The sequence below is a fragment of the Penaeus chinensis genome, chromosome 1 (assembly GCF_019202785.1).
Source record: "Penaeus chinensis breed Huanghai No. 1 chromosome 1, ASM1920278v2, whole genome shotgun sequence".
In the NCBI taxonomy this organism is placed as follows: Eukaryota; Metazoa; Arthropoda; class Malacostraca; order Decapoda; family Penaeidae; genus Penaeus; species Penaeus chinensis.
The window spans coordinates 18,041,838-18,053,846 of record NC_061819.1 but is presented as its reverse complement, the minus strand read 5'-3'; the positions used below and the strand labels follow the sequence as shown (position 1 = coordinate 18,053,846).

General features: G+C 39.0%; 1 protein-coding gene across 1 annotated transcript in view; it reads left to right on the top strand.

The window, feature by feature from the left end:
- Positions 1-7,192, top strand: part of LOC125026455 (probable serine/threonine-protein kinase yakA) — a 51,375-nt gene extending 44,183 nt beyond the window's left edge. The window contains exons 3-6 of the mRNA XM_047615327.1: positions 1,048-1,211; positions 1,683-3,950; positions 4,287-4,523; positions 5,169-7,192. Coding sequence (XP_047471283.1) covers positions 1,048-1,211; positions 1,683-3,950; positions 4,287-4,523; positions 5,169-5,227 — 2,728 coding nt within the window. The 3' untranslated portion in view covers positions 5,228-7,192. The remainder of the gene's footprint in view (positions 1-1,047; positions 1,212-1,682; positions 3,951-4,286; positions 4,524-5,168) is intronic.
- Positions 7,193-12,009: the final 4,817 nt, after the last annotated feature.

Sequence of the window (12,009 nt, the reverse complement as noted above, 5' to 3'; positions counted from 1 at the left end):
TGTGGGGAGTGGGGATTATGCCTGCTTGTTTGTGTATCAGATGCGTGTGCGTGTCGAGCGTCGAGATCTGCGAAGCCATGCAAAGGAGACAGACTTGCTTTCCTGTCATTGTAGATGCTTTGGGGCTGGTCATCAGGCTGGATAGAAACCTCTATGTTCCCATTTTTCTCTTTTGTCCCTTTCCTCTCGTACCTCTAGTCTTCCTTCTCCTCTCTCCCTTCTCTTCCTTCTCCTCCATTCTCTTTATTTCTTCTTTCCCTTCCCTGCTCTTCCTTTCGTCTCTCGCTTTCCTTTCACTTCTCTTTCCCTCCCCTCCCCTCCCCTCCCCTCCCCTCCCCTCCTTTTCCCCTCCCCTCCTTTTCCCCTCCCCTCCTTTTCCCCTTAATTTCCCTTCCCTTTCCTTTCCTTTCCCCTTTCTTGCCTCCGTGATTCATTATAATCCATATGCATGTGAATCGGGGGAATATAAACTATCTTTCCTTTGACTCTCCCTCTCCCCCCAACTCCATCTTACCCATCTACTCTCACCTAACCCCTCCTCCTCCACTCCCCCTCCCCCACGTCAGCCTCCAGGCCCATTGGCAGCTCGAGTGCACACGACCCTCATCAACCACAGACCTTCACGTGTGGTTTATGCCTCACTGACTCGCGTCTTGTCTAGAGGTCGAGGCGGAGGAGAAGGAGGCGGTGAGGTGGGGGAGATGAAGGAGGAGAGGAGAGAAGGGGAGATGAGGGGAAAGGAAGGGAAGAGAAGGGAAGGGAGACGACAGGGGAGGTGGTGAAAGAGTGAGAAAGAGGAGAGGAGAGGAGACTAAGGAAGGGGAGGGGGAGAAGGACAGGAAATTCAGGAAGGTGGTGAGGTAGTAATGAAAATAAAAAAAAAATAAGGAAACTATACAAAACTTAAAAAAAAAAAATAATAATAATAATAAAAAAAGGAACTCGCTGTATAAATGCATCTTGCAGTTTATCATCATCATCTTAAAGCAGAATCACACAACGTTTCTTACCACTAATTCTTTCCTTTTTTCTCCATCTCATTTCCAGACTATTCCTAAACTCTCGCCGGGAAATCCTCGCGCAGAGCAGGTCGGCAGAAGCGCCATCGGCCGGCGGTAGAGCGACGTCCAGCACCGCCGCCCACGACCACCACAGAATGCCAGTCACCATGACCAGTGACGACTACAGTGGCAACAATAGCCGCCCGAGAGGTAGGCCTTCGTCGGCGATGGTGTTTTATCACTATTATTATTATGATGATGCAGTTGTAGGCTAGGATTGTAATTTTTGTATTGGGTGCTCTTTATCATTATTATTATTATTATTATTATTGTTGTTGTTGTTATTGTTATTATTAATATTATTATTATTGTTATTATTGTTATTATTATTATAATTATTGCTATTATTATTATTATTTTTAATGCTATTATTATTTTGTCATTATTACCATTATTATTGTTATTATTCTTGTTTTTGTTATGATTATTAATATTTATTATTATTATTATTATTATTATTATTATTATTATTATTATTATTATTATTATTAATGACAAGCTGAATTCTTTAATTACTTAAAAACTCATTGCCACTAGTTAGGTATAATAGTATTCAGTATGATTTTATTGTGGCACTTCGCATTAAGATCCGTATTTCTAGATACAAATTATATTTTTCAGGCAAGGCATGTGCACAGATCTACAGACCCCCTCCAGCCCGCAGCACAAGGTTGGATGCTGGCCCTGTGCATCAACAGCAACAGCAACAGCAACTTTACCACCCTAAGCAGCAGCAGCAGCACAATCATTACTACCAACATACACAGCACAGTCCACAGAATAATCAGTATCCACAGCACCAATACCCACTTCCTAACAGGCAGAGAAATGACAGCGAGAGCAGTTACGTGATGGGAGACCACCATGGAGGGAAGGCAGGGAGGGGGCGTCGTCCAGACCAGATGCTTTACGTTCCAAGGGGGAGGCGCAATGTGGATTCAGGATCCGTGCGTGGAACGCCTACCCCAATGCAGGATTATGAACAATCTCAGAGGGCTCCCTCACCCACCTTTTCCATCTGTTCTGTTGTGTCAGAGTATAGTGGCAGGAATCGCTATAGCAAGCATGACAGCCGTCATGGCAGTCAGCTTTCCATCTATGATGGAGATTTTGACAGAATTAAATCCAAGCCTCCTCTGTCAAAGGGAGAATTCAGCAGAGAGTCAACACCAGGAAACGGAAGACAGAAGGGCGGAAATAGGTTCAACAGTCAGACTCTGCAGCTCATTGAGAGGTGTTTGAATCAGGACTCAGAGCCCAGACTAAGTGATAACCACAACTGGGACAGTGACTCGGTGCATAGCTCACCCGCCAAAAACAACAGGGGAGGCCAGGGAAGGAGCCAGAAGAGTCCCACCCCAACTAGAGATATTCACAGTGTTCACAGTAAAGAGAATGTTATTCACCCAGTGGAGCCAAATTCTCGCACAAGAAAAGGGCGAAGGAATCGGAGGCGAAATTCCCGCAGCAGAGAACCTAGTGCTGAAAAGTATAATGAATCCATAGGCTCACCAGGTTGTAACTCAAAGAATGGAGATCCTTACAACAGCCCCCACAGTGAGAGAGGCTTTGGTAGCTGTGAAAGAGTCTTTTACAACAGCAACTTCAACTCTCCCAATGAGCGGTATGACAGAGGATATGATAATTATGATCGATACAGTAGTATTAACAATAGCCGTGCTAGCAGTAGAAATTCTAGCCGTGAGAGAACTCCTCAACATGCTTCATACCACACTAATTGGAGAGGTGCCTCCAGCCCCTCAAGTCCTGCCAAAGGTTACCAAAGTAGAAACTCACCTGGTAAGCCACCTTCTGGGAGGTTAGGCTCACTGCCCAATGTCACTCTTGACTACAGTGAGAACACAAGGAGAAGCCCAACTCCAAGCAATGAAGAGAATTATAGATATCATACACTGCCAGTTAAACATAATCGAAACCCCTTGATGGGAAGTCATCGAGCAAACAGTATTGATAACTCAAGAATATCAGGTATTCCTAATTCCCACAGATTAGATCAAAGTTACCATGATGAACCAAGTTATAGTAGTATGGAAACAGTTGATCAGGGACCATCCTTAATCAATGGAGGAAGTGCTGAACATAGATTAGAAAACATTAATGAGAACCCTTCATTTGACAGTTCCTACAGCTCTGATCAGAATATCCAAATGAGCAGAGTAGAGGAGATGCATGTGTGTGAAGATATTAGTCAAGGTTCAGCATGTGATACCTCTAGTAATGGGGAAGTTATAGAGGCCAACCAAACCACACTGCCATCTGATCCAGCAGAAACTGATTCCAAGAATGGCCAGCCTTTGCATGTAGTGGACAATCAGTCAGATGCTAATGCAGTGTCTGATGAACCCTCAAGCACAGTGGCTGGATCCTCAGGGAAGGTATACTTTGACCTTGGTGATGAGGCAGAAGACCCCCCAGAAGATTTAGCGAGGGAAACAGTGGCCATCGAAAATGACACCCAAAATGACATCCAGGCTGAAGCAAAGGAAGAAGCCAGTGAACAGGAGAAGGAAGAGAAGAAGAACTTAAAGAAATTCTCCTTCAATTGGGCAGATGAAGTGGAAGACTCATGGGACACCCTTTATGATGACAGTGGTGAGTGCCTCGCTCCTGAGATTAAGCGCCAGCTCAGTGATTCCATTGGTAAGGTGAAGCTGGTCAAGCCTACAAATGACTACTATGATTACCAGCCCAAGGAGCCTCAGATCAATGAGGATGAATATGCCCATGTCATTGAGATCTATGACTTCCCAGTTTCCTTTAAGACACAGGATATCATGATGATCTTCAGTCCCTACCAGAACAATGGCTTTGACATCAAGTGGGTAGATGACACCCATGCTCTCGGGATCTTTGCTACAGCTCTCATTGGTGAGTATGTCTTTTTTTTATGACTTGAAATATCTGCCTTTGTCTTTGTTTAGCCAGAGAAAAGTTAATTCAGATGGAAATTTAGGAATGAACTACCTTGGAGTCAGATTCCTTTTTGGAAAGAAAAATGCATTTTGCATAGTAGGAAATATAGCATGATTTTAATGTCTTTCATTAGTGAGCTGTAGACAAACAATAACATAGACCATATAACATATAAACTATTATCAAAGTGGAAATAAAGAGTAATTTTTTTATGATATTGATATTCCAATTATCAGTCCTTTTTATTTTATTCTAAATAAATAGTAAATCACTGAACCTTTTTTCCCACAGCCAAGGAAGCCCTGAGTATTGACCATCCATTCCTGAAGGCCCGCTCCTTGTCTTTAGCCACGGAAACCTCTCGGTCAAAGGCTATGCGCATCACAGAGGCTCTCTTGCCCTACAAACCTCGGCCAGCAACATCAGCAGCCCTGGCGCGTAGACTGGTGTCGGGAGCCCTAGGCTTGAAGGTGAATGTCCCTCAAGAAGTAAGGGAAGCAGAACGGCAGAAACTCAAGGATGCTAAAGGTAAGGAGAACAAAGGATTCAGGTTATAGGTTCTTTTTAGAATTCTGTTTGTGTATGTGTGAATGTTTATATGTGCAGGGTTTATTTCTTTATCGTTATGATTTTTTTTTAGGTAGATTTTTGAAAATCACAGATTCAAAGTAGAGAAGAGAGAGTAGGCTAACTCTGTTAACAGTTTTATGTAATATTTTCCAAGATAAAAATCAACATTACTCTTATTGCATGGCATTGGAAAATATTTTAAAGTCAGTTTGCAGTGCAGATATAATTGAAGGGTTTTAGAAGAGTCTTAACCATGCTTGTGTATATTTCACTTAGAATTAATAATATGTATCATCAACTATAGATAAGATCTCTTAATCTGAATTGGTTACTGTCATTGAGTTAATGTAATGTTGACATTAGAAACCATAATGAAAAAAACAGAGGGTAAAAAATATGATAAGATATTGAATTGGGTAGCTCAGTTTTACAGCCAAAGAATTGGAACCTTGTTTTTGAAGTTCTGTACTTTAAAAGGCTAGAAACTGTAAGAATGAGATTGAATTATTTTGGCCGTAAAAATGTAGGTCTTTCATATTTATATTAACTTCAGAACTTTCTTTGAACAAGTGTAGACTAATCTTGCAATTGTTCAAATTTCAGCCCAGAAGAAGCTAGCAGCCAAGCAGAGAGTAGATGCCTGGGAGGGCACCCTGACCTGAGTCGTGCACTCTGGTCTTTGAAGAACTGATAGTCATGAAAATTCCAGTGAATTCTTGGGTGAATTAAAGTCATAGGTGGAAGAGTGCGCAATATGTATAAGGTCTCTTAGGTGTTGTTGGAAAGACAGTGAAAACCTTTTTTTTCTTTTTTCTTTTTTTCTGTCTAGAAGGAGCCATATGGTGAACAGCTATGCTATGCTTGTGATAGCTGATGTGAAGTATCATTGGCACAAGTGAATGATATTACTGAAAGATATAAATGGTTACAAGTGTAGAAATTGTTTTGAGGAGAGAGAAATAAAAAATACTAGAATCTAAGGCTGATGAACAGGATACAAGTCCATAGTTGAGTAGAGGTGCCCCCCCAAAGCTGCACCTTATTTTGTCTAGAATTAATAGCAGCCATGTATTTTCATGTCTGAGATCTGTGTTAATGGAATAGATTTATAAGACCAGAAGAGATAGACTGTACCAAGTTATATCTTTTAAGATGCATCAAGGGTTTGCTTTATAAAGAGAGGGCTAAAGGGAGACTTTTTGATCACCTTTGAATCACAGTTTATCAGAGATTATGAGAGTAGCATAAAGGCAGGAATACTGTATGTCAAAGTAAACAGTTCCAGCCCATAGATGTAGTTAACAGCCAGTTAGCTACCTCAGCAGCTCAGTATTGGACATGGTCGACCAAGTGCGCCTGCTACCTCTATTCTACTGGCTTAGCTAAAAGTGCTCCTTCTTGTTGTACGCCCAAGCTAGATAAAGCAAGTGCCTCTGAGGGATAACTTCCAGTAATCAGTCATCTCAGGTTTGTTGTGTAAGCTGTTACTTTTTCCCAGGGTTTATATAGGAAACTATAGATGATTTTTTCAATAAGTGCAAACATAAAAAGGAACACACATTTTTATACATACATGCACATGTTATCATACCCCATCACATACACCCATGCTATAAAGACACTACAGTCCATGTATACTTACAGATATATAATGTTTGTATGTACATCTTCATTTAAAAGTAATATATGCATATGTGTATGATTTTGAATATGCATATGTGTATTGATAGTTGTAATGTCTACAATGGCATTTATTGTTTTAATGTTTGTATGATGTTGATTAATAGATGTGTTGATAAGCTGTGAATAATAACATGTAGACAGGTTAATGCATGACAGAGTTTACCATGTGTTTTAATGCTATTATGAATCATAGACAAAGGTAATACTATGTCTTATTTATTTACTACCATCCCAAAAACTGGAGTGTTCAACAGAAACACTAATAGTCATTTATACCTACTTTTGGGGCATTATAATGTTCTAGTTTTTGGAGAAATAAATCATGTGATTGTTGAGATATTGTCAGCTAATTAGAATAGGGTTTGCAATATATCAGATTGCCACTTACAGTGCCTGCTGTGAGGACGCTCATCTGAACATCTTGGTGACAATCGACTTGTGAAAGCCATACTTTTTAAGATAAATAATGGAATGGGAATACATGAAATTTATTCAGGCAGTGAATACAGAATTCTATACAATAATTATTTGACGTCGCATTCGTTTAAGAATTGCGATCATGATGAGTTCATGATAGAAGACATCATGGGATATTTTATTTTATTTTATGTTTTCTTTGACAATGGGATTTTGCTTAAGGAGAAAGTCAGCATTGCATGACAGAAGAAATAAGTTGATGAAGAGCAACCATTTATTTAGAAATTGTGTTGTGATCAGATAATCTATATTATGTAAGTTTATAGTGTCTGAATGTAGCAGTTTTGAAATGCAATGTTTAAAGGAAAAGACGGTCTTTTTCAGATGATGAGAAAAAAAAGGATCGTTTTCTACACATACTGTAAGTCAACTATGTGAATGATGTGAATTTCGTAGTATATATTTTTGTACATCTTTCACATATGCTTTTTCTCCCTGAAACTTGTCAATAAATATGTGATTCCTAAGGTGAAAGTATTTTATTTGGCCATCTTTAGAAATATAAGTTGATGCACTGAAACATTAGGAAGTTCATAAATGAAAGAAAAGAAAAATACCTATATGAATAACATGAAATGAAATCAACAAAAAATGAAATCAAAATGCCTCTTTGTTTCCACCATTTTTAAAGATTGAAGTTCTTGTAATCAAATATGTAGCAAGACCTCAACTTCAGCATTCTTTGGCTGAGGAATTCCAGGGTTAGGCCTTTTTAGAAACTATTGCAGTCATACAAGTTATGGAACTAGAGAGATGCATGCAGCTCCCAACAGCCTACTTGGTAAATCTCCATCCGAGAAATATTTCATGTTTCAATGACTTTTGAAAGTCTTAAATAAGTCTTTTTCATATGGATTCTGTGTGTAAAATATATAGAAATTAGTAGCAATCTCTTTGTCATAAAAATATTTGTAAGTTTAAAAGGAAGTAAGTGAAGTGACTTGCTATAATTTTATAACTGGTAGGGAAACAATTCCTGCAGAAAGAGCAGACCTCATGGTGAATTTAATATACCAAAGTAGCTCTACTATATAAATAATTGAATAGCAATGCCCTGCTCTTATCAAAATTAGTGATGGATGAGCCAGAATTCCATCGGTTTGTATTTCAGTGTCAATCAGCCTTGAATCTTCACACAAACTTTAATGAACTTGAAACTAGATTTCCTTGTTTTCTTTTTTAGTAATTTTCATTCATCCCGAAGTGATTTAATTAAAAAGTTTCTGGGTGAGTCATAAAAGAAACATCAACATAGTCTTATGTCCAATGTGAGATGCCAGCCAGCATTTGTCACTGGCAGAGGTTTCAAAAATAAAAACACAAATTACAAGTCACTCAAACAAATAACAGTGACACAATTATGACATTAACTTATTTATATATATTTTTTACCCTGTCGAAACTTCTTGCCTTCCCTTAGTACTCTGGAAAATTGTCTGAATCCACCCTGTGGTGTAACAAGAATCTTAGGAATCCACGGTGATTGGTTCCCCAATACTTTTAGGCACAAATATGTATATAGCATTTGGGTTCCAGGAAGGCATTGCAAAATCACCGCATCAAGAGAAGACAAGACAAGAAATGACAAGAAAAGAGAAGAGAAGAAAGGAGAAGAAAAAGAAATAAGAAAGAAGAGAGAGACTGAATAGAGAAGAGAGAGGCAGAGAAGAGAAGAGAAGAGAGGCAGAGAAGAGAAGAGAAGAGAGGCAGAGAAGAGAAGAGAAGAGAAGAGAGAGATAGGGAAGAGAGGCAGAGATAAGTGGGAGACAGAGAAGAGAAAAGAGAGACAGAGAAGAGAAGAAAAGAGAGAGACAGAGAAGAGAAGAGAAGAGAAAGAGGTTAGCTGAAACCCCATTCTAGAAAATTCTTGCTAAGCTAAATGTCAAAAAGTAACTATTGCTATATGACATTTGATGTCTAGCACATTTATTTGTTTAAAGCAGGGCTGCTCAACCATTATGAGCAAAGGTCCAATTAGACAAGTTCCAATATATGCAAAGGTCCGGATAAATGTTTTGCATGCAATCATTAAAATAAAACCACCAATCTGAGTACTCCATAGTGTCCCCATATATTCCCTAACGTACCCTACAGTCAGTCGAGGAAATACACATTAAAGAGTCCATCGCCAGGACCATCTTATTTAGTATTTTCTCCTCCTGGAGCCAGGGGTCCGCTACAACACTCAGAAGTTCCGGATTCAGACCGCGGGTCGCCAGTTGAGTAGCCCTGGTTTAAAGCATTAACCACCCAAAGGTATAAACATTACTTGTGAGGTGATGCGAGTTAGTGTAACCGATATTAACAGAAATTGCGGCTAAACGGAATGAAATGAATTTTCTGCAGACGAACTAATCGACAAACATATAAGACGGGAATATGTGTTAAATGCATAAGTTGCACATAGTCAGCCATCTACCGACAAACTGGACAGTTCTATTGCCACAGTGATTATTGCTCGTTTGGGAAGGAACGTACATACCCTACGGAAATTAAAAGTTTGTCGCCCTCCTGACCACCGACGCACGCCGTTACCCTCCACTTAAAGGTAAATCTACTCTATACCTCTAAAAGCATCGGATATGGTAATGGGTAAAGCTTTCGAATATAAAATTTAGCAAGTGGGAAGTGTCGAGGGGCATGACTAGGAAAGTACGGCGAATGGGAGGGGTCCGGCAAATTAGATGATCAGGAGTGGGACTGGACAGTAAAGAGTGTAATAATATCATAGCAGTTTATGGGTAATTAACAAAGGAAGAACTAATGGCATTGGAAATGACGCCTAACACCAGAGATGAATATGACCTTGCGATCCGATAGGACACATTTCTTCTAAAGCATTTCCTTCACAAACTAGTGATAAAGGTAGCAGAGGGGATGTAAAACTTGAAAACTCCACAAAATGAGTGCTAGATTCGTTCGAAGCACGGCGAGAGCTTTCGGAAAAAAAGACCTAAAGTTTTCACTGATTATGAATATTTCATAGCAATTACTTCATGAAAATAAAAATAAAAAAATTAACCGGAAGAACCATCTATCTATGGTCAAGTTTTAGTACATTTTGATTAAGAATGGTAATTAATGATTTATTTTTTTCATTTTACAAATCATATGGTGAAGAATATTTCAGGAACTTCAAAAATGTATTCATCATAGCAACAGCAAAGTAATAGATATACGTATTTGCAACGAAAAATTATAATAATCATGATTATGACTGTAGATTAGCACGGTAACGTCAATATCAACATGATAAATAACTTTTAATCACTGAGGTGCAGCAAAGAAATAAAAAGCATCTCTAGATCTTCCCTGAACAGAATCTGCGCGGGCAAATTGAAGCTGGTTGAAAGGAAATAACATCTTTTTTTTTATATATAAACAACGGTTTTATATGAAAGTTTCTATAAAAAAAAAAATTAAAACCATTCACAGTATATCACATATATATTGTGTAGAGGATTACAACCATTAAAAAATATGGGAACCAGTTATTTTGTTGTGCCTTTTTTACTCGAATATATCAGTTCCACTATTTTTTTAATGTTGTTGATAAAGGGAAGGTCAAATCTTTGTCTCTTTTTACAGGGAAATTATTTGGGTTAAACCGATGTTAGGTATTCAGATAAATAAATCGCTTTAACCTTCAAGCTTAACGAAGATCTGAAGATAAGAACACGAGCAAAGCCTGGGGCCAAGTAAGGGATGACTACTCTAATCCCGTATGCAAACCTTGGAATCTATAAAATAATATACAATCATAAGCCCTTCACATTAAATGTTTTTACGAGACAGGAATTACTTACTGAAAAAAGTCCCAAGTACAACCTCGCTATAAAAAGCTAGTAAATATTCAGAAGACTTATGCGGTAAAAGCTTATTGTAATTTATTGAAAATATAAAACATTCCTACAGTTAAATATTCAATGGACGCTCCCAAAGACTTGCGCAATGAAAAAACAAATATTAGAAGACGCGGATATGACAAAGTGAAAAGGCAAACAAAATTAATAATGTAAAATGATGAATGAAAAACACGATCGTACTTTGCAAGGCTGACTATACTAAATACGGCATAAATAGCTGCAACGAATTAATTCTACGTTTAATTCATTTAATTTTCTATGTCCATCTTGGAACTCAAATTTATTTCATCCAATATTCCTTATAACTTTATCATAATGACTCATATCAATGTTATTTTATTAGAAAAATTATATTTTGTATAAATAAATTGATTATATGTTAAAAGGGGGCTATATGAATGTTTAAGAAATGTTTACATATATATTATCTATCAGGATATTTGTAAAAACTAATTTGCATAGGATGCTACATCGTGTATTTTATCTTTTCTAAGAATTAAGAAATTATTCTTTGCATTTTTGTGGGGATTGTTATGACAATCGCGAATATTATACCACGATTATCCAAACTCGGGAAGGAGCCAAAGTGCATCCCTTCACCATCCACGTACCGGTATAAAGACCTACACAACAGCAACCTTCTTTGCATCTAAAAACACTGGCGAGAGCAAAGCCTCATCCAGACGAACGGGCACTACACATCGGGAAAACACGAACCAAATAAAGTTCCGAACCAGCGTTTAGAAGGTGGTTGGGGGGCAGACGTTTACTGGACGCCAGACTGGACAATCACTAAGGTTACTATCTCACCATACTCGGTCTGCCGTGTGCCCCTCAGCCGTGTGGTCAACAACACAGGTGTGCCCGGTGGTGCTCGATCTGGTAACGCTACTAAACAAGCGTGAAATATCACCGGCTATTGCTCGAGGGGCACTACCCGTTCGCCTGGATGGGGCCATAAAGAGGGAAAGGGAGAGAGTAAATACAAACAGGAGTAATTTCGGAAAATGAAAAAAAGTCTGTGGGATTTTTTATTACACAGACTTTTTTTCATTTTCCGAAATTACTCCTGTTTGTATTTACTCTCTCCCTTTCCCTCTTTATGGCCCCATCCAGGCGAACGGGTAGTGCCCCTCGAGCAATAGCCGGTGATATTTCACGCTTGTTTAGTAGCGTTACCAGATCGAGCACCACCGGGCACACCTGTGCTGTTGACCACACGGCTGAGGGGCACACGGCAGACCCTCAGCCGTGTGGTCAACAACACAGGTGTGCCCGGTGGTGCTCGATCTGGTAACGCTACCAAACAAGCGTGAAATATCACCGGCTATTGCTCGAGGGGCACTACCCGTTCGCCTGGATGGGGCCATAAAGAGGGAAAGGGAGAGAGTAAATACAAACAGGAGTAATTTCGGAAA